Here is a 24,824-nt window from a genome sequence, read left to right on the forward strand (position 1 = left end):
AGATCGACTGACTCGATGGGAAAATGAGAGGTTGTTTGAGCATGGGAAGAAATGATGACGAGGATAGGGCTTAGGGTATGTCAGCAATATAGGATGCATTGGGGAGTCGTAACAGTTCGATCCCCGGCTGAGGCGAACATCGATGTGATGAGCATTTGGTGTTGTGCTTAGGTCTTGGGTGTTTAAATATGTATTTATATGTCTATCTGTCTATAATATGAATATATATCCGTTGCCTAGTACCCTTAACACAAGCTTCACCAGCTTAGCATGGGACTAGGTCAATTGGTCTGAATTGTCTTAAAAAAAAAATGAAGTAATTATAAAAAAATACTATTTTAATGTTATAATATCTTCTGGTGATTTACCCTTATATTCTTAGCGCGAACTATGAATTCCGTTTATAAAAACTCAATACATTTTTCACCTAACTTTGAAAGGAAAAGTTGACATGAATATTTCTAGTCCATCAATTGCCAACTCTTCATTTTTTTTTTACATTTAAATTTACACATATTACATATGAAAATATTTTTAATAAACAAATAAATATTCAAATTTAAAACTGCAATTATGTGTAACAGGTACTATCGTCTACTTCCGGTAGAATTCCTCTGTCCGTGGAGAAGAAAGTCCGGAAGTTAATGGCGTTGTATGAGCGAAATATCACGAGTGTGCTCGCACAGTTCCCCAGCCAGCAAATCGCTAGCGTAATTGATCAGTGAGTATTTTATATTTTACTAGCAGACCAGCCAAGCGTTGCTGTGGCTAAGGTTTTTGTTATATTACATAGTAGTAAACTATTCAAGGGAAACGGTAGGAGAACACCAGTTATGGGGACCCCCATGCTTTATTGGTGGTTATGCCATTAAATTGTACCTTATGTGAAACGTTGGTTCTTTCAGCACAGCGCCATCTGTTAGAATTGTGACTATCAAATAATAAACAAATATTTTGCAATAAAATAATATTGCGGGTATAAATTGAGATGTAAGCTATCCTATCTTTTAAGTTGGATCAAACTACACACGGTGTGCAAATTTGATTGATATCGGTTCGGTAGTTTAGGAGTCCATAGCGGACAAACCACGTGACACGTAATTTATATATATTAAGATATTATTAAATAAGGGTAATATATTATGATAGCTAGTAATATAGAAATATATAAGGGTCCATGCTCTCAAGAAATTATTTTCTCCCAGATATCGCTCTTAGTTTTTTTATAGTATTATATATTTTGCTTTTTATAGTATTTTCAACTATTTAAAAAAACTGAGTTGGAGGCTATTAACCCTATTTAAACCTAAAAGTCTGTCGTTGTATGTATTTAAATTATTAAATATATCACATGGATTGACCCGCTTAGATATTGTATACAATTATTATTGTCATTGTTTTTGCTTTAAATATGTGATATGAGGTAAGATAAATTTTTGCCAAAATTTATTAACACTTTGTATTTTAAAGTAATATAATATATATTTCGTCTTTAAATAAAACATTTATTACTTGTCGCTGGCACAAACCGTGCCGGAGCCAAAAAAAGAAGAAAAAAAAAACAATGGCGCTACAACCTTTTTAGGTCTCGGCCTCAGATTTATGTATCTGTTTCATGATCATTTGTCAATCTAATAGGCAAGTAGGTGATTAGCCTTCTGTGCGTTACGCACGCCGTTGACTGTTTGTTTCTAAGGCAAGCCGGAACAGAAAAGAAGAATAAATAAAACTTTTTAACCGGATTACAGTTATGTCTCATTATAAATTTACAATTATTTAACATAATTTTAAATTTATCCGACGTTTCGCGTGCTTTACAGCGTGCGTGGTCACGGTGACTGAAGACAAAAGGTGTTGGATGTCAAAAAGTATCACAGCTGTAGAAAAAGTTGTATTATCTGTATTTATTTCCCCGGAGTTGGTATCGACTAAAAGATGAAGGGTTTTGGCAAAAACTAATTGTTTTTCTATAAATAAAACATTTTTAAAGTGAATTTTTAACTTTATTAACTCGTCGTTTTGAGTCTAGATCTGCAGGAGACTATTCCAGTGACAGATAATTATTAAGGATTATGCAATTCTAAAAATTTTTTTTTCAGTCATGCTGCATCTCTCACTAAACGCGCAGATCGTGATGTATTCTTCATGAGCACGCAGGCTTTAGTTGTGCTCGTACAGAGATATAGGTGAGTGTAATTTAATATTTAAGATTATAATAATGTTATTTTTGTATATAAAGACACGACTCACTTATAGAACATATATATATATTTTTTAATTTTCGAGATACATATGTTATTCTAACGTTCACTTGTTTTCTTAAATCATCCCCACGGTATTTTTAACGTATTTATATAATGCACTATAATACTTTGTTTTTTGAGCAAATCACACAATCGGTGGGAGGGATTGTCCTTCCATTATTTCACTTGCCAATACAATATAATTTATAATTGTAACTCACAGAGCAAAGAGGGAGAACAAAGCATAGATAATGCAAAATTAAGAAGACATTTAAATTAAATGAACAAATTTAGTTCGGATGAAAGCCGCATTGTCCCTTGTCCACTTAATCATTTTTCTCAATATTTCTCTCCCACGAGATTGTCTAATTAATAATAGTATTATACTTCATTTTTTTTTAAAGAAACGGTATCCGTGGACGTATGAAGGCAGCTGTGCATGATCTATTGAAGCAATACTTTCAAGATGAAAGTCACTTCCAACTCGGTAAGAGATTTCAAGATATTTTTTTCCTTTAAAAATATATACAAGTTCGCGAGAAAATATGTTATACTTAATTCATATAATTTAGGATAACAAAAAAAAGGGTGCGTGTACTTATATACGCGCGTAAGAAGTTATACTTCTTTGGCATTACTAAAAATAGTTTTTGATTGCATGCAAATAATTAATTACAATTAAATAATTTGAAAAATTAAATAAATAAATATTTATTATTATTCTCTTACATAAATTCTATTATTATTCGAATGTTGTTTTTAAATTATGTCCAATGCCGTAGCATCTTCCGTGGGCAACTTCAATCTGTTAATTTTGTGTCACGGTGCGCGCGCATCGTAAAATTTCACTCTCATCAATTTTTCATAACGCGCCTAAAGAAGTATAACTTCCAAAATATTAAGTAAAATGGAAAAGAAAATGGACCTATGTATTCTAAAGAAACGAAGAAGGCGATAGTTGTCTTTTTTATATGTTATTTCTATTATTTCTAAAATATGAATTGTTTTACATCGTTGGAGCCATACTCCTCCCTCAAAGGCAGGCAACGTACGTCTATCGTATTATAAATATATGTTGATAAAAAATACTTTATAAAATGATTATTTGTATATTTTTACGGATTTCAGTTTTTTCTGGCTTTTGTATTTAGTCTTGGTGAGAAAAATATTTTAATGTAACCTGTTAATCTGTATGTTGTGTTAATAAAAGTAGGGGAATAGTCTGATCTTTCGAAAAAGATCAAGGAGAAGATAGAAGAAGGAAGACTCACCAAATATTAAAATTGTGTGTTAAAGGTTCATACGACAAATGCGTGATGGCGCTCCGCGACCGATACAAGGATGACATGCAGGCCGTTGCCAATATTATATTCTCGCACAACCAAGTTGCTAAGAAGAATTTATTGGTAAGCATATATCTTACCATTATCGTTATTTAGTTGTTAACTAAGGTTGACACTAGAAGTCGCGAAAACATTCTACTCAATTGAAGCAATGAGTAAGTGTAAAAAAAAAAAAACATGGCGATTAAAAAGAGTGGCGGAGAGTTTATTGCCAGTTCGTCTCTTCCGTTCTATGTCCTTGGTTTGAGAACTGGCAGTAAATGTAAAATTAGAAGCATTAATATGTATTTCTTTACTGACAAATCATAAGTGTACAATGTGTTACCCATATGATTAAATGATTTTTGAATTTAAACCTCTGCCCCTGGTACTGCCTCTGCTCTTGTGGAACAAATGAGTTAGGCATAGCTGTGAATGTCTTCGAATTGTTGTATATTATTTATAAAATAACTAGCAGACTCGGCCAAGCGTTGCTGTGGCTAAGGTTTTTGTTATATTACATAGTAGTAAACTATTCAAGGGAAACGGTAGGAGAACACCAGTCATGGGGACCACTATGCTTTTTTGGTGGTTATGCCATTAAATTGTAGCTTATGTGAAACGTTGGTACTTTCAACACATCGCCATCTGTTAGAATTGTCACTGTTAAAAATTAACAAATAATTTGTAACAAAATAATATTGCGGGTATAAATTAAAATTAGGTGTGCAAATTTGATAGAAATCGGTTAAGTAGATTAAGTGTCCATAGCGGACAAATAACGTGACGTAATTTATATGTATTAAGATGTGTTCCTTATGTTGATACATTTTCTTTGTTAACAACCTTTTTGAATTTATTTGTCTGGAGCATTCTAGAGCACAAACCTTTTTAAGTATATTATTATGCTCTTGCGGTCCATAAAAAACACATTTCTGTACATTGATGGCTGAATTATACAAATTAGCTTTTTTGGAATTGTACGCAATGTTATTGTGTATAATCGTTTTCACTGTTGAAACTATAATAAATACGTTTTTTAGGTAACAATGCTGATCGACCACCTCTGGTCCAACGAGCCGGGTTTGACGGACGAACTAGCGGCCACTCTCAACGAACTCACTTCATTACATCGCGCCGAACACAGCCGAGTGGCTCTTAGAGCGAGACAGGTATATTGTCTATGTGTTTATATGTAATCGTAATAGTGCTTGCTGTTCTTATAACTCTTGTGTCTCTAGGAATTTCTCCTAGCTTTTTGAGCTTTTACAAGGAATAGAATCTGAACGGTCGAATTTAGTACTAACATCAGTGTACCACTTAGATTTTAATAGAAGGATACAAGTTAAACTAGTCACCCCTTAAGAAAGATAATCGCTTAGCAATAATTAACATGGCATATGTCAAATTTCCAAAACAAACGTTATCGCGCCGGCGCTGAAAATATGTATCCAAAACTCGAATTGTTGTTAGTTTGCATTGAATATGCTCCAAAACTACTGATTTGAAAATTTCTTCCACCATAAATAGTTCATGAATATGAACATAGACTGTAGAATGTTTTGAAAAACGTTATCAGTATGAAAACTTTTATGCAACCCAAGGTGATAAAAGCACTAATAAAATCCCTAATCGTAGGTTGTGGAAACAATTGACTATAGAACAAAATGATGTTCTAAAGTTTTATATCTAAAACAATTTTTTTTTATTTCTTTAACCGTCCTTTTTTCATATTTATAAAAATAAAATAAACAGAAAATATTTTTACTATCGAACATAAGATACAGGTATCACTTTTTCCACGTCATTAGATTTGAATACTGTAGGCATCCCTACTAATCGGCAAAGAAGACACGAGGGTGTAGGCCAAGTGTAGAAAAGGCCGGCGTAAAAAACTCTCGGTACTCTTTTAAAATATATAAAATTATATATATCTTCTATCTAAAATATATATCTTTGTATCTTCCCAGGTTTTAATAGCAGCCCATCAACCGGCGTACGAATTACGTCACAACCAAATGGAGTCGATATTCTTGTCAGCAGTTGACATGTACGGTCATGACTTCCATCCGGAGAATCTTCAAAAGCTTATTCTTTCTGAGACATCCATATTCGATATACTCCATGACTTCTTCTACCACACAAACGCTGCGGTAAGTGGATTTTATGATTCAGAATAGAATTTCAGGTCGTGAGATCTTCTGAAGTAAATGTTAAGGTATCGTTATTGTATAATATAATAAAAAAAGTGCGTGCGTACAAAGTACACATGTCAGAAGTGAAACTTCTTTGGCAAACAAATTTTTAAGTCTTGTTCATATGTATACAAATCTAAGTTTAGATTTCCGATACTAGGAGGGAGGGAAAAAGGAAGATATGTTAGGAATTTAATGATCATTAAAATAGTGTCGAAAATTAATACAAATTATATTTTTATATATTTATTTCTTCGATAATAAAAACACGTGGCATTTTAATTTACATTTCGTCATTTGAGATTTCAATAAATTATTTTGAATAAAATATAAAATACTAACATTTCCGAAATTCTCTTTACGAAATTTTAATTTCAAAAATAGAATTTCTACAAGGTAATTTGCCCTTCTCACTCTCTCTTAATCGGTCTCAATAGCTCTCTCAATTTTCTTCGATAAAAACTAATACGACGCTAATAATAGTGACGCTAATATATAGGTATATTATTATTGCGTTTCATCCGTAAAAATTTTGCACTCATGCGCCTAAAGAAGTTTCACTTCAAAATATCCGAACATTACTACGTATAACTTGATAACAAAGAAAGGGCAATACGAGTGTACGGTTGCTGAGCCATCGGGGTGCATAAAATAATAGACGATTTTATTTTTACTCTATATTAACCACTTACGTACAACAATAGCATAAAAGCGAAATAATTAAATTTTTATTGTTATGTAACGAATGAATGCAATGTAACAGTCGTAGAGAGTGCCTTCGTCTAGCTATACTCTCGAAGCGTAACTCCGACGATTTAGGAAATCGCAACGCTTATAACTAAGAAAGCCTGAATGATCAGAATGTACGGCCTTGGCTTTTACAAAGAGTGTAATACAACATGAATTATTAATGTAGCATGAAATACAGTTAGCGTACTCTGTAACTTCCAATAGAACAGCGATTTTAGTATGCAATATCGGTGTAGTTCTCAATACCTGATTGCAACATTGTAGTTGGGATTGCAATCACTATCGCTATAGGGTTTTATTGAAATCCTCGAAGCAGTGGGGTCGCTCCGTGAAGCCTGCGAAGTGCCCAGGAGACTTCTGTGCTTCTGGAAGGAGCTAGACTGGCTTTGTTAGGTCTACTAGAGTCTAAGTGCGAAAACTGAATTCACCAACCATACCATACCACGCAGGGTTCTATTGAATACTGGTGCCGGTAAAGCTTTGCATTTTATATATGATAAATAAATGGATGTACTTTTTAATTTAATAAATTAAGATCGCAACAGCGTGTACATTGAATAAGAAGTTTGTAATATCTGAAACAAACAAATTTATATAATCTACTAGCAGACCAGCCAAGCGTTGATGTGGTTTTTGTTATATTACATAGTAGCAAACTATTCAAGGGAAACGGTAGTAGAACACCAGTCATGGGGACCTCCATGCTTTGTTGGTGGTTATACCATTAAATTGTAGCTTATGTGAAACGTTGGTACTTTTATCACAGCGCCATCTGTTAGAGTTGTATCAAATAATAAACAAATATTTTGCAATCAAATAATATTGCGGGTATAAATTGAGATGTAAGCTATCCTATCTTTTAAGTTAGATCAAACTGCACACGGTATGCAAATTTGATTGATATCGGTTTGGTAGTTTACGAGTCCATAGCGGACAAACAACGTGACACGTAATTTATATATATTAAGATATTATTATTGATTGATATAATATTTATCTGATATCAAAGTTTGTGTGTAAAAAGTTCACTAATAAAATGACAGGCTTTTTATTAATTGGACCGCTGAGATGAAGTTCGTAGGCTAACATAGAAAAAATCTTTTCTTTGATATTTAATAAAGTTGCCTTCGACTGCGATACAAAAATTATGGCGGTCATACATATTATGGATACCATTTTTATAGTACGATTTGTCTTAAGCCTAAAAATTAGCATCAGTTTCGGCTAATTCAATTTAATTTAATGCTTGTAGCGCCATCTATGTGTCAGCCTACGAACGTTTCAGGCCACCTGTTATCTTATGCATATAAAACTCTCATGTCACAATGTTAGTTACCATACTCCTCTGAAACGACTCAACCGATTTTTATCAAATCTTATACGCATATTCAGTAGGTCTGAGAATCGGCTACTATCTATTTTTCATATCCCTAAGTGATAAGGATTGTCCACCCCTAACATTTTATTTTTATTTTTTTGACGAACTTTTAATTTTTTTATCAAAAAATACATACAAACCTAAATTTTCACCCCTCTATGATTAACCCCTATTTTTTATTATAGTAGATAGTTATTTTTATTGAACTAAAAAATTTCTTAGAAATAATATAGGTTCATGGCAAAACAACGTTTGCCGGGTCAGCTAGTATTATATAATTCGTAATTGCTACGAGCGTAGTTTCATATAGAAAATTTACATTTTCTTGCTAAATGATTAATTATTTAAGATAAATTTTATAAAAAATTACATACCGAAACAAAGAGATCCATGTCGAATATCATTTTATTGAAGGCGGTGATCTCCAATGGTACCTGCGCACGCGCAATCATGAAGAGTACCATTTTCCTTATTGGAATGTTGTTTACGTGCTCCCAACCAGAAATGTAGAAAAGTGTTGCCGTTTCCACGGACTAAAAATGTTTTTCGTCGATATCATTTTGTTGAATCTTTATTTTAACTCGCATATTTGTGTTTTGTCAACAAACTGTCTTTGTTAGACCATTGAAAAGTAATTGTGTGTTAATTTTAGTACATTATAGTTATATATCAAATTATTGAATCTGTACTAAAATTGTTGTTATATACGTAACATTATGAAGTCTTGTGGGATTTTTATAGAAACCCTTTATTCTATTTCTTTATTCTTGTTTCGTTCGTAAACAACAGCACAAATAAATATTATACTATTCCATAGAGGGCGCTATTACAAATAAAATATAGTTGCGAAAACTTAATGTAGATGGCAGTCAATGCTGTACCGCTAATTGTAAAACGCGCTATTGTATTAATTTCGTTTTGCCTTATATACTTCAGAGTAATTTTGAACAGTATCGCTTCTCGGCCTTTTGGCTAAGATCAAAGTGTAGTATCTGTTCTTTTCAGCTTAATATCTGAAAGTTCCCGCATAGCGGGACCAGTATATTAAACTGATTTTTGGAAAATGACGGGATGTTCGGGGCTCGCTCCACTCCTGTCACGGGTCGGCCCGGCATTGCAGTGCCGCCGGGATCGGCCCATCATTAACATTATTGAGTTATTTTGCCTCTTGAAAATAGGGTTTTCTGAAGAGTTCTAAGTTCTGACTGTTTTCAAGTCTATTCTCGAATTCATTTTTATTAATTCAGATTTTAGTGCCTTTAGAATTTAGATATTATTCCTAAAGTCTTTAAATCTCTCTATTATATTTAATTTAATCAGAATTCAGAATTAATTATCGCAATAATGTTTATGAATTATACTATAAAATATAACTCAACTCACTCGGGAAATTGTGTAAAAGTGTGTGAGAAGTTATTGTTTCGTTATTTATGTCATTTAGTTATAAATGGCGGAGACTATATAAAAAATTACCATATATTTTAGCTTTGCTGAATATCGACACGGTAGGTATATATGAATGATTGTACCAGTTATGAATATAATATATCGTAAATCCAGCTCATAACCCTGTAACAATTAACAAAGGAATTTTAAAAACATTCAGTAACTTGAGAAAGACAATTCTGAGTTAGCCAACCGCAAACGCTTCGTTTTTAAAACCCGGGGTATTTTTATAATAAAACAAGTGACAAACGAGCAACACGCTCACCAGATGTTTAGTCACACCACCGCCCATGGACACTCACTGCTAGAAGGCTTGCAAGTCTGATCTTGAAGGACTCTAAGTCGAATTGGTTCAGAAATACTTCAATGGATAGCTGGTTCCATATAGTGATGATGCGCGGCAAAAACTGCCTTAAAAATCTCTCAATTGTGGTACGACGGATGTCGAAATGATACGGGTGGAAGTTCGTATTCTGCCTCGACGTCCGATGATGAAACTCACGTAAAGTGTATGAATTTTATTTACCTCGGTTATATGATACATGCAGTTGCATATTTGTATCATTGTAGCGATTAATATTAGGCCGAGCCATACATTGAACGTATCTTGTATAAGATCCACGTACCTTAAAAATTGAATTGAATTATACTTCTACATATATTTGTTAACAAATTTTAAAACAGTTGATTTTAATACCGACTGCAATATTTTTCGCCACATAATTAAAAGTACGACATTGCTACGGGTATCAAACGATATTAATCCTCAGATCACGTCATAGTTATTTGGTACACAGTAGCACTGCAGTTTGTAAAATTAGCTAAACAAAATCTCAGTAAGACAAACTCATTTCAGAACACAATAACGTAAGCTATGGTGTTATGCTTTTTGCGTTGAAACAATATGCTATTTGTATGTACAATAAAGTGTTATTGAGAGTATAAAATATAAATTTTAAAGAGCAGAGCAAGAGCAGGCCGGGTTTCGAAGTTCCGATTTTTGAGTAGGACGCAATATAAATGTAATAGAAAGATTTATAATCTATGATTCCTGAAATTTTATATTCAAATTCATTGAAATAATAATATATTTTGGCTCAGAATATTTTTTCTGTAGCAAGTCGACAAGGAATAACTCGCCCCACAAAGGGACTGGTTGTTCCTCAGTTGAGGTAAGTTGTTCCGCTGTCAACTCCAATCATTAATAAGGTAATATTAGTTGGAAAGGTTACATACCTTTACAACTAAAATAAATAAGGCACATTTACTGAATATTAAAAATAAATTAGCCATTTATAATTGAAAATATTATTGATACGTCCAGTCATAATACTGTCCTGCACTATGGAGGATTATTTTGTGTCGAAAATAAATAAAATAATTTATGTTTTTGTGTAATTTAAGATTGACAATTAACACGTGAAAAGGTTGTTGAGGTTTACATGCATGGCTACAGGGACTGGACTTTAGCATGTTGGCTAGAGAAACCTTAATTTGAAAGCCAATACTTAATAGAATCAGATAGTATTGTCTTTTATTGACTTAACTTTGAGACATAGAAAAACACTTTTTTAACGGATTTGAAGTTATGTTTTATTATAAATTTACCGATTTACCGAGTCGATACCAACTCCGGGGAAATAAATACAGATAACACAACTTTTTCTACAGCTGTGATACTTTTTGACATTCAACACGAAACGTCGGTTAAATTATGTAAAATAATTATAAATTTATAATAAAACATAACTTCAAATCCGTTAAAAAAGAATCAGATAGCCTATTGTTACCAAATTTTTGGATCTTAAAACTTACTTAAAAAGCCGATTCTGTTCCTTAATAACGCCGACGATCTTTTCGTACATATTCTCACTTGCCAATGCCTCCTTAAATGCTTGACAATACAACTGCATCTTCAGACATGCGTGATTAATACACAAGCCAAAGAACCCGTCATAACCAACAAAGTTGACGATGTACAGGGAAGCGCAGTACACCATATAAACGAACATGATTTCGAAGTACGGAGTATCAAACCGCTCCTCGGGCTCCCCGTACGGCTTTGGCAGATCGTGTACCATATATTTAGCTGGCTCAGATTTAAATGTGAAGTTGTATACGTTCAAAACAGCGGCCATTAAAGGAAATATCAATACGACACATAGGACTGTTATGGCCCAGCCTTTTTCGCTGTATTGCAGGGAGTTAGCGATAGATGCGTCGATTATTTCTTGGTACGAGGGCGACATCGTGTTAAATAGCTCGTAGTCGCGGTTGATTTCATTTATTATCTGCATTGCTGTTTTTTCTTTAATGTGCATTATCATTATCTGAAATTGTTTCGAGGAAATAAATATTTTTATCTTATAAAAACTAAACACTGTACAAAGTAATGGCAATGCCTTAAACTTATTCTCAGAGATAGTGGTGTGTCTTTTAAAACAAATTAAATTGATACTTCATATCCCATTACACACGCATTAGCATTTTGCTGCTAGTGTGTTCTCGCAATACAGTGGAATCTCTATTACTCGAATGTCAAGGGAAATGGAAAATCGGGTTGACAAGAATTTCGAGCTACATATGATTTAAATTTTAACTGCTGAAATTTCGTCTTACATAATAAAACACGAATTACTTGCAGGTTCAAAGTTGAGAATAGACACTTTATTAGTATAGTACACAGATTAGTATGAAGTAGACATTACACAACATTACAGAGGCGCGATTTTTAAGTATATTTTTCAAGTTTCAATAATTCCACGTAAGACGTCATTATATTTCACTAACTACGACTTACGAAGTCTCCCTTTTGAAGTCGAGTTAAATATATGAGGGCCAATATGTATTATCAATACTTCGTAGGGAAATAACAGTTTGTTCGTGTTACCGCGTATTTAGGGGTTCAAACTCAAACTCAAAATATCTTTATTCAAATAGGTAAAAAAGTACACTTAAGAACGTCGAAAAAGAAGTTAAATTAATTGTAAATTTACATTTACTACCAGGCACCAGTTCGCAAGTCAAGGGCGTAGAGCGGCAAGAAACTTTCCGTCACTCTTTTTAATCGCTAAGTTTTGAGTCATACAATTTTTTTGAACTGGAGCAAATCAATCACAAGGGTTAGGATCATTTAAGTATTCGTCAAATTTATAAAAAGCTTTATCGATTAATTTACGTTTAACGAGGGCTTTGAATTTAGCGTATTTTTTCAGTGGAAGCGAATGGAATTTTTTGATTTCGACTTACTGAGGATTTAACGAGGTTTGAGTTATAGAGGTTCCACTGTAATAATAATTGTATTTATAAGGAAATTTATTCTGACTTCCTAATGGCGAGTCTTTATCATTATATGTAAATCTTTTGAAATGAAACAAAAACATTGTTAAAATTATACATACAATTAAGACTCACACAGGTTCAAGTAATCATTTAGTAAGTAGTAATTCCATTTTTTAAATACAAATTCACTTAATGGAGCTTATAAAGATGTTTAAAAATTGCAGCTTTTCAAAGGTTACTTTTATTTAGATTTTATTATCAATATAATACTTTATACAAGCTTATCAATTCATTTAATTAATTCATATATAAAAACTAAAGTCAAATTGAAGTTTAGTACTTTTTTTTAAAAGGGTGCAAATGTAAATTGAGCCTGATATTAAGTGATCTACCCATGAAGCATACTTGGGTGCGTTGCCTTATAAGAATTGGTATTCTCCTTTCATAATTGTGTTTTTAAAATACGAATAACCCAATTAAACGTTTAAATGTTACACGTTGATACTGAAAGATGCTTTCTATGAAGTATATGTGCTTTAAATCTTAATTTTTATATTACAAAGTGAATTTTTAATACCTTAAAAAAGATTGCCAAGAACGGTCCAACTATGGTACAATGACGAATGACAGTAACGAAATTCTTGACAAGAATGGACTTATATATGTCAATGAAGACAAAAATGCATACAGGCGTAACAGAGAGGAGCATAACAACTGTAACAATTGAAAAAAGTTTTAAAAAATTTGGTAAATACTGTTAGTTTTTTCCTTTTAAATCAAGCCTACCAAAGATTTCTCTATAAGGTAAATAAATATCGTGAGGAAACAGGCACCTCCTGTTTACCTAATTGCCTCTAAAGGAGTTGGAGGCCAAGGGTTATATTAGGTTGGGGAAAAAGTCTTTTCGCATTATAGTATGTATGAACTTGTAATAAAATCTCTTTGGCTATACTATATGTATCTGGCTGGTTTTGTTATCAAGAAAAGTTGAGATTTTAAAGAAGATAATTCCAAAATCAAATTAGGATAATGTCTGTTTTTTATTTATTTTTCGTACCGTCAAGATGAGTGAATCGAATGAAGAAATTCGATACATTTTAAAATTTTACTACAAAAAGGTCAGAATGCAACACAAGCCGCGAAAAAAATTTGCGATGTTCATTTGGCCCTAGCGCAGTGTCTGTGACAGTAGCACAAATTTGGTTTAAGCGTTTTCAATCCGGAAATTTTGATGTCAAAGATCCAAGTCGCTCTAGTCGCCCTATGACGGATAAAATGAATGCCATTTTTGAAAAAGTGGAGCAAGATCGGCATATCAGTAGTTACGACGTAGCTGAAGAACGGGGAATTGACCACAAAACAGTTTTGGCGCATTTAAAAAAACCGGGTACACAAAAAAGCTCAATATTTGGGTACCCTCATGAGCTCACTGTAAGAAACCTAATGAACCATGTACTCATTTTTGATTCTTTATTACGACTTAATGGAACCGAATCATTTTTGAAGAAGCTGATAACTGATGATGAAAAGTGGATTACGTACGACAAGAACGTGCGAAAAAGGTCGTGGTCAAAGGCCGGTCAGGCTTCACAGACTGTGGCGAATCCCGGGATAACTCGTAACAAGGTGATGCTGTGTGTGTGGTGGGATTGGAAGGGCATTATTCATTATGAGCTGTTACCACCAGGCAGGACCATCGATTCTGAACTCTACTGCGAACAACTGATGAGATTAAAGCAAGAAGTTGAGAGAAAGCGGCCGGAATTATTCACCAGAAGGGGTGTGGTTTTTCATCATGATAACGCTAGACCTCACACATCTAGCCACTCAGCAAAAACTAAGAGAGCTTGGCTGTGAGGTGATAATGCATCCGACGTGTAGTATACCGAAACACACTAGTGGGAGTCAGTCGACTGTCTACCGCCGTGGCGTGCGGACGTTACTTGAGTCCTGGGATCGTACCGCTTATAAAGTGTACCTATCGGTGGTGTTTCTGAGTATTTTACAAGTGGCGACGACGGAGAATGTGAGTTTTGAAAGACATAAGGAAACATGGTATGTAAGGAAGGAACGCGTGTGAAAGAGAAATTTACAGTTACAATGGTTAGACCAATATGGAAGGTCTTGACGATAAGTAGCAATGGTTAGGTCAATATGAAAGACCGATGTTTTGTGGGGTCAATTTGAGAGACCCACGTTTTGCTATAATGGCCAATATGAAAGGTCTTGACGATTAGTAACAATGGTTAGATCAATATGAAAGATCAATGTTTTGTGAGGTGAATTTGAGATGTTTTTATATCACGGCCAATAAGATAGGTCTTTACCATTAGTAGCCATGACCATTATAAAATATAGTGGTTTTGTGAAGTCAATATGAGAGAAAAATGTTTTCATTATCAAGGCAAATATGAAATGTCTCGATAATGGTGTTATGGTCAATATGACAGGCCATAACGTTCTTAAAGTCAATAAGATAGACTAAGATAATGGTGTTATGGTCAATATGACAGGCCATAACGTTCTTAAAGTCAATAAGATAGACTAAGATAATGGTGTTATGGTCAATATGACAGGCCATAACGTTCTTAAAGTCAATAAGATAGACTAAGATAATGGTGTTATGGTCAATATGACAGGCCATAACGTTCTAAAAGTCAATAAGATAGACTAATTCTGAGTACATGCTTTAAAGTCAATTTGATAGACTACTTTTATTAGTAAGGTTTATTAGATTACACCGTATTTGGTTTAATGACAATAATCATTGATATTCAGATCAGATTATTGTGCGAAGTATGCGTGATTAATTAAAAGTATGCGTGTTTCGTAAATAAGGAGGTATATATATACGGGTATAAACCTGTAGGTGATTAGTTACGGTGTCGTAATGATACAGTGATATGTTCTGACAAGAACAGATCAGAATAGATACGGTCGTGTGTTCTGAAAAGAACAGTTTCATCGTTGTCGTAAGACACGGTAATATGTCCTGACAAGGACAGTTGTTAAAAGTTTTGTCGAGAAACAAGAATAATATGTCCTGAAAAGGACAGTTGTTAAACGTTTTCGTAAGATATAATAATATTGTTCTGAAAATAACAGTTTATTAGCGTTATCGTAAGGCCACGATATCGATGTGTTCTGAGAAGAACACTTTCGTACGCTTCGATGGCTGCGCGCAGAAAAGGGTCAACTTTTTGCCGCGCCGAGTTTTATCGCCAGACACATAATTTTTGGCCGCTAATATTGATTCAAGCATTAAAAAGCGAGCTTCTTTATTATACGTTCGTGGGCTTGCATTGCAAGAGGTGTATTACAACATGTCGATGAGAGCGATGGCGCTGACGTTTATGAAATAGCTATACAAAAATTAAATGAATTAATTTTTCACCAAAACAAAGCAGATACTACGAAGGATATTATTAGACTGACTATCTAACAAGAGGAAGGGGAGAGGTTTGAAACTTTCGGTTGCGAACTCAAGCTGGTACCTAAATGCCAGTTTCCAGCTAAAGATGAACACTTAATAGACCAAATCGTAGAAAAGGGCCGAAGCTCAGCATTAAGGAAGAAAGTCTGGCAGGTGAAGATTCGATAACACTTCAACAAGTAATTACAATTGCTATTACGCTTGAGACGGTTAACAGACAGCTTGATTCGTTTGATAAGCAAGGATCAAGTAAAACTTTTGATACGAATATTCAGAAATTAACCGGGTAGATGCAAGAAATTACGTGCGGTTCGAAACTCAGTGAAAACATGTTCTCGTTGCGGCAACAACAAACATTTATCATTTGATAATAATTGGCCAGCCAGAGATAAAAAATATTTAAAATGTGGAATCGTTGGCCATTTTAGGGATTATTGTAAGACTAAGGTACATAAACGGAAATTACATACACGAAATGACGAATACAATAGAACAAAGAGACTGAAAATAAATAAAGGAACAAACCAAGATACCGATGAAGTGGATTATGTATTCCATATGGATGATGACACAACTAACTATCAATTGTAAAGTGGGTGAAGAATTTGTTGCTCGGTTATGAAGGGACAGCGAATTTTACTGACGAAATTATGGTACATGGATCCGATGAGTCGCAACACGATAAACGTCTTGGAAAGGTGTTACAAATACTGAAAGATAACAATGTTCTTCTTAACCACGACAATGCATCTTTAAAAAAACAAAATTGAATTTCTAGGACATCTATACTAACTGAAAAAGGAATAAAGCCATTGGACAAATACATTCAAGCAATCCAGGCTTCAAAAAGCCATCCAACATTGAAGAGATACAGAGTTTCTTGGACTCGTTAACTACGTTGGGAAATGGATACCCAATTTGGCAACACTTACAGAACCCCTTCGGCAAATAATAAGACTTAGATTGAGTAGATCTACTAACATTAAAAAATACTGGACAGACGTTCAAGACGTTTCATTTGAGACCCTCAAGATACGACTGTCAAACTTAAAAACACTTGGCTACTACAACCGGGTGGATAGAACGCAAATAATAGCAGATGCATCTCCAGTTGGTCTTGGAGCGGTGCTCGTACAAATTGATCGTCATGGACCTCAGATAATTGCGTTCGGCAATAAAATTCTTACTGATTGCGAGAAGAGATACTGTCACGGAGAAAGAAGTCCTGGCTCTGGTATGGGCAGTAGAACATTTTAAGATTCATCTACTGGGCAAAGAGTTTGAGCCCATAAGTGACCACAAGCCTTTGGAAACTATCTTCGGTAACAGATCCAAGCCGCACGCATCAAAACGATGAGTTCTGCGGCTGCAGGCTTACAAGTATAAAGTAGTCTACCGATCAGGGAAAGAGAACATCGCAGACTCTATTTCAAGCCTTTGTCAATCTGCCTACCCAGTTCCATTCGACAATGAAAACTACATAAATTCAATTGTAGAATACGATAGCTGTTCCACTTGTTGAAATTGAAACAGCCAGTGCAACAGACAGGGAAATAATAGCATTAAGAACTGGTGTTTTTGAAGATAAGTGGAATGAGTGTTATAAGGAAATAAAGCCCTCTGAGGGAATAAACTTATTATTCCTAAACAACTTCGTGATCGAGTTCTTGAAGCTGCTCACCAAGGACATCCTGGCTTTGTGGCCATAAAAGGTCGTCTAAGAACAAAGGTTTGGTGGCCTAAAATTGATGCTGAAAGTCGTGTTAAAACCTGTAAAGGTTGTACGCTGGTTTCATCACCTAAACCTCATCCAACTAAAAGACGAGACCTTCCAAGTGAGCCTTGTCTTGGTGTGGCGGTATACTTTTTGGGACCATTACCATCAAACGATTACCTACTTATACTAGTAGACTACTACAGTAGGTATAAGGAGATTAAAATTATGAGGAACATTACTGCCACAGAAACCATTAAAAATCTCAAGGAATTATTTTCTCAATTGGGATATCCTGCAACCCTAACTTCTTAGTGTGGCAATTAATTTACAAGTGACAAAGCGTTTTGTAAGGAGTGCGGGATTGTAATATACAATACAATACCCTATTGGCCACAGGTTAAATAAAAAAGTTAGGTAAAAAGGACTGGAAAGAGGACCTTCTAGAACACCTTGTAATGTACAACAGCACCCCTCATACAGTAACAGGAAAAACCCCGGCTGAACTCTTCTTTTGTTGACAGTTACGAGATAAAATTCTCATGGCTACAGACATGGAACATAAAGTCTTTTTTAAATATTTAAATTTAATAGACAGAGATAGGGTGAATAAAGAAAAAGGAAAGGAATATGCTGATAGGAAGAGAAAAGCGGCGGATAGTCATTTGGGAATTGGGGAAAATCTAGACTTCAAAATATGATAAGAGAAAATAAATTGGCTCCTAATTGTGGTCCAGAGTCTCACACGGTAACAGATGTAACGGTGGAGACATTAGGGTAAGAAATGATTCAACGGGGAAAGATTACCGCAGAAATGTTGTCCACTTTAAGAGGGTTGAAAATGGTGAGTGGCAAATCATTAACCACTACGCAGACGACAGGTTAAATGGTAACGAAAATGAAGATTAATGACTTATCATCCTAAAATGTAAAAGAAACAAAATTAAAGTTAATCTTCGAATCATTTGATAAGTTTTTATTAATTTTAATAAGGAAGGGATGTAGTATACCGAAACACACTAGTGGGAGTCAGTCGACTGTCTACCGCCGTGGCGTGCGGACGTTACTTGAGTCCTGGGATCGTACCGCTTATAAAGTGTACCTATCGGTGGTGTTTCTGAGTATTTTACACGACGTATAATCCTGACCTTCAGATTTGCACCTGTTTCAGTCTCTTCAGAATTCTTTAGGCAGTCTCAGGTTAACATCACGAGAGGACTGCCAAAACCAATTGTCACGGTATTTTGATCAGAAGCCCCAAAATTTCTATAGCAGTAGGATCATGTCCCTACCTAAATGATGGCAAAAAGTTATCGAACAAAATGGTACCTACATACTTTAGTTAAATGTAAATAAACTATATTAAAAAATGTTTTGAATTTTCTTAAAAAATGCGAAGAAACTTTTTCCCCAACCTATTATAATAACTGACAGCTCGAAATTAACAAAATATTGTATCAATTAAAACTCATTTTAATTCTAATAAAGAGCAGTGTTGGCCTAGTGGCTTTAGCGTGCGACTCTCATCCCTGAGGTCGTAGGTTCGATCCCCGGCTGTGCACCAATGGATTTTCTTTCTATGTGCGCATTTAACATTCGCTCGAACGGTGAAGGAAAACATCGTGAGGAAACCGGCTTGCCTTAGACCCAAAAAGTCGATTTCCTAAGTCGTCGGAGTTACGCCCCGAGAGTATAGCCAGACGTAGGCACTCTCTTCAACTGTTACAATGCATTCATTCGTTAGATAGCAATTAACATTTCATTATTTCACTTATATTCTATTGTTGTACGCAAGTGGTTAATACAGAGTAAACATAAAATGCTCTATTATTTAAAGCACCCCGATGACACTTTATTTTCATAGACAAATAAAATTATTATCTATTATATCTGAATTTTATTAAAAGTATTTTAACTTACTAAATGCAACAGTACGAGCCCTGTGTAGCTCCGGTTTTGGATACTGAAAGCCCACCAGCATCATGAAGGTTATAATTTTATATGTGTGTGAAAAATCCGTGTATTTCTTCGCTGAAATTTATAATATTGTTAAATTATTTTTATGTTTTAAAAATAAAATAAATCTTCTTTAAGTGACGTATGTATTATTTGTATTTTAATATGTATTCGTAGAAACCAAATATACTTTTTATATATTGTTATAATTCTTCATATAAATAATTATATATATTTGTCCCTTGTAACTTAAAAATAGGTTATCATTTTGTATATACATATAATATTTATAGTATGGTTACTACACAACTTTATTTGGAGGTTCGTGGTTCGATTACCGTCTATAGAATAACTTTTAACTTCTAAAGCAGCGAATGCTGCTTAGATACTCGCCTAACACAAGAGAAATATGTATAGAAATTTAATTATTAGATATAGAATAATACTTTGTTGTGTGTTTATATGTTTTCCTTTCAAACAAAAGCTTTTATCATTTTTAATAATAACACTTAAAAAAAACTTTGTTGGATGTTACCTTTAAGTTGAGTAAAATGTTATTTCAAATGCTCGAAAAATATTATAGTTAAAACGAACAAACGAAACGCAATATGTTTATTATGGAACATAAGATACATGTATCACTTATGATAGTTTAGGAATACTTTAAATAATACATATAAAAGCCTGAGAAAAACTATTTCAACTATAAACACTTAGTATGCGGAGAGCAAATTATGATTTTGTTGTTTTTTTTTATAAAATTTAACAAAGTTTTTCATTTACTTAAATTTAGAGACTTACACAGAAAAGTTTTTATTTCCATATTTGATTTTTTCTTAGTTCTCTTTACGAAATGTGCAATTTTCCTGATTTTTTCTAATATATAGAGTAATTTAATCATTTTATAATTATGAAGTAATTACTTACAATTTTAATATCGTTACTCGATATAATTGATAATTACATATTATTCAAGCTCGTCATGAAGCAAGAAATTCCGCAATTTGCCAATAATTGCGGTAATTTTTTAAGTATCGCCTGGTATTTTAAGGGAAATAATCAAATTCTAATATATTATATAAATTACGCGTCACGTTGTTTGTCCGCTATGGACTCCTATACTTTATTATATTATATATTATATATATTTATATTTATTTGCACACCGTATGCAGTTTGATCTAACTTAAAAGATAGGGTGGCTTACATCTTATATTATACACGCAATTTACTATTTTATTGCAAATTATTTGTTTATTATTTAATAGTCACAATTCTAACAGATGGCTCTGTGTTGAAAGTACCAACGTCTCACATAAGCTACAATTTAATGGCATTACCACCAATAAAGCATGGGGGTCCCCATGACTGGTGTTCTCCTACCGTTTCCCTTGAATAGTTTACTACTATGTAATGTAACAAAAACCTTAGCCACAGCAACGTTTGGCCGAGTCTACTAGTAATATTATAAAATAAAATCTACTGGATATGTCCTGTGTTTCTTTAAGACTCGCAATACAAAGCTTACTTTTATAATAAGGGCCGGTCCTCACTATAATGTCGTTTACAGTCCGATTTCCTTTTGGCAAAATATTCGTCAACATGTTTTTTGTTTAAGAATTTTTACCAGACTAACTCTTTTAGGTTACCGCAGACGGATTTAATGTATCCTCCAAATTCAGAGAACTTGTGATTCTAAACATAAAGTATATTCTACTGTATATAATAATTCTAGACATAATTATATTACTTACTATTAATATTCTATTATCTATAACTTAATAATTACTTTAAATCATACATAATATCTTCAACAGTAGTCTAGGTTTCCGCTGAAGTTCCCTTTCTCTTGTCGTCAATGGATGAATCATTTAAGACCACATGTTCTGCACATCTTTTTACAACCTGTAAATAAACATACAGATACATATTATCTAAACTTATCTATCTAAATGTATGATATATTTAAACATAATTACAATTTCAGGTTTGCAACGCATCTTTAGAGGTGTACGTTCGTCGTGCGTACACGTCATACGATATTACGTGTCTACAACATTTAGCGTTGTCTGGAGAACTTGGCGTTGTTCACTTCCAGTTTGTGTTACCTACTGGACATCCTAATAGGTAAGGAATAGATATTACTAGCTGACCCGGCAAACGTATATGCCATGTATATTTTTCTAGGAAGCATTTTTTTAGTTCAATAAAAATAAATATCTACATTTAGGGGTTTAAGAGATAGATAGTAGCCGGTTCTCAAACTTACTGAATATGCATTAAAAAATTCATAAGAATCGAACATTGTGACACGAGAATTTTATATATTAGATAATTAATTTCGACGATAAATATATTTGAACATATGGTCTAAGATCCCGCTATACAACGACCTTCACCGAGATGCTTATTTAATGAAACGTATTTTATATTTAATTTAATATGTCAATAAATATAATCCATATGGGTTGTCTAGCAAATTTCAGTCCAGAGTATGTTTAATTAATAATTTAAAAAAAATATTTTTTGAAACATTTCACCGGTATGATTATTAGATAAATTCTATACCAATCGAAAGTATGAAGCCCATAGAATATGCAAACTTTATGCTGCCCATTCTTTTCCGGTCGCAACTATCGGGCTGCCAGGTATAAACAGGTAAATCTGTACTAGCATTTGCAACGGTCTGTTTATTGAATGAAATTTAAATGAAATTAAAGATTATTTTATTCTGAACACGGTGGTATAGGGTTGGCTGCGAAAAATCAGTCCAGAATTGCGGTTGTCGAATTTTAAAAAGTAAAATATTGCTCCAAGTGAATGTGTGCGACTGAGAGGTCCCAACCGACCATCCCATGCGATAGAAGAGGACACAGCATAGCAGCTGTTTAAAGTCCGCCCACTTAAAGAAAGAGAGTGCGCATGCTATTTGGGCTTGGAAAAGAAAAGGATAGCGATGGACTCGTATATACTATGCATCATTTTGGAGTAGTTTATTATTTAAATAGAGAAATAGTTATTTAATTTTTTTTAATAAATTAATTATTTATGTGTACCTCTATTTTTTGTGACACTAAAGTATATATATGTCACCGTAAAATTGTAAACACCGTTAGATTGTAATCTATCTCGCGAGATTGTAAACTGTCGAAATATTGTGAACCTCAACGAACTGCTTACAATTTAACGTATTATTATTCGGTAGATTGTAATCTATCGGAGTGAAGCCGTCAAATTGTGAAACGGTACGCACCTCGAGCGCTGATTGGTCGGCTTTATAGTAGACCGTTATATGTCCATAGAGTTAGGATTGAAACAAGGGTATCGGTCAAATAAAATTAATGCACTTCAAAAATTAGTATTTATTACTTAGTAGGTAATCAATAATTCTGACATCACATGATAAAAAAAATATATATCAAAATAAAAAAAATCAGAAACGTAACAATATTTTCTCTTCAAACACAAATTAAAATTGAAAAATTAGTTCAATTTTCTTTCATTTCATTTCCAACACTAACTTAGTTATCATTCAAACTTCTTTGGTCAATCACAGATTAATTTTACTTCCCAATAATTTCATATAACTAATTCTAAAGCTGTGAGTTACTTACAACACGGCATCAATTTACATTCATCAAAACAATCAAATTACATTCGACAACAAACAAACAAATATGGTGGCGCGGGGCATATTCTGTTCTATTAATCAGCGCGCGAGGTGCGATCCGTTTCACAATTTGACGGTTTCACTTCGATAGATTACAATCTACCGAATAATAATACGTTAAATTGTAAGCAGTTCGTTGAGGTTCACAATATTTCGACAGTTTACAATCTCGCGAGATAGATTACAATCTAACGGTGTTTACAATTTTACGGTGACATATATATACTTTAGTGTCACAAAAAATAGAGGTACACATAAATAATTAATTTATTAAAAAAAATTAAATAACTATTTCTCTATTTAAATAATAAACTACTCCAAAATGATGCATAGTATATACGAGTCCATCGCTATCCTTTTCTTTTCCAAGCCCAAATAGCATGCGCACTCTCTTTCTTTAAGTGGGCGGACTTTAAACAGCTGCTATGCTGTGTCCTCTTCTATCGCATGGGATGGTCGGTTGGGACCTCTCAGTCGCACACATTCACTTGGAGCAATATTTTACTTTTTAAAATTCGACAACCGCAATTCTGGACTGATTTTTCGCAGCCAACCCTATACCACCGTGTTCAGAATAAAATAATCTTTAATTTCATTTAAATTTCATTCAATAAACAGACCGTTGCAAATGCTAGTACAGATTTACCTGTTTATACCTGGCAACCCGATAGTTGTGACCGGAAAAGAATGGGCAGCATAAAGTTTGCATATTCTATGGGCTTCATACTTTCGATTGGTATAGAATTTATCTAATAATCATACCGGTGAAATGTTTCAAAAAATATTTTTTTAAAATTATTAATTAAACATACTCTGGACTGAAATTTGCTAGACAACCCATATGGATTATATTTATTGACATATTAAATTAAATATAAAATACGTTTCATTAAATAAGCATCTCGGTGAAGGTCGTTGTATAGCGGGATCTTATACTAATACCTTTAACATAAAATCAAACCAATTTTAAAATAAGAGGTTGTTTTCGTTTTAATCATTCGTTTATACCATTTTTCTATATTTTCGTTCCGCTGACGTGAATGACGGTTATTTAATAAGTACAATTAAATTTATTAAGAAGGATTTTCTATAATTAAATTTGTAATGATGCAATTTTTTTGTTGATGCAGGATACCGATTAGTCAATCAGAGATCGAGTTATCAGCTGCCCAAGATGAAGAGGGCGTTCCAGCGGAACTTTCGACAGCTGCAATGAGGAAATGTCACCATCGTACTGGTGCTTTGGCGGCTTTCAATTCATTTGAACAGTTCGTGGAGTATTCTGATGAGTTGCTGGATCTGGTCCATGATTTTGCCAGCACAGCTACTGTTAGACGAGAGGTTGGTATTGCTAGAGTCTGATGTACTTTGTTAGTTATATATGTAGTAAAGTGTATAGATAAATCAATTAATTGTAACTTGATTAGGGCCTTAT

General features: G+C 33.7%; 1 protein-coding gene and 1 non-coding gene across 4 annotated transcripts in view; both read left to right on the plus strand.

The window, feature by feature from the left end:
• Nucleotides 1–24,824, plus strand: part of LOC125055219 (acetyl-CoA carboxylase) — a 98,084-nt gene that overhangs the window by 52,359 nt on the left and 20,901 nt on the right. For all 3 annotated transcript variants that reach the window (XM_047657571.1, XM_047657572.1, XM_047657573.1), the window contains 8 exons: nt 585–721; nt 2,100–2,186; nt 2,648–2,730; nt 3,540–3,649; nt 4,609–4,737; nt 5,536–5,718; nt 21,707–21,846; nt 24,520–24,730. In XM_047657571.1, coding sequence (XP_047513527.1) covers nt 585–721; nt 2,100–2,186; nt 2,648–2,730; nt 3,540–3,649; nt 4,609–4,737; nt 5,536–5,718; nt 21,707–21,846; nt 24,520–24,730 — 1,080 coding nt within the window. The remainder of the gene's footprint in view (nt 1–584; nt 722–2,099; nt 2,187–2,647; nt 2,731–3,539; nt 3,650–4,608; nt 4,738–5,535; nt 5,719–21,706; nt 21,847–24,519; nt 24,731–24,824) is intronic.
• LOC125055652 lies at nt 8,841–9,033 on the plus strand. Its single transcript, XR_007117942.1, has one exon. It is a non-coding gene; the product is annotated as a U2 spliceosomal RNA (small nuclear RNA).

This window comes from Pieris napi, chromosome 13 (genome assembly GCF_905475465.1).
Source record: "Pieris napi chromosome 13, ilPieNapi1.2, whole genome shotgun sequence".
Lineage (NCBI taxonomy): Eukaryota > Metazoa > Arthropoda > Insecta > Lepidoptera > Pieridae > Pieris > Pieris napi.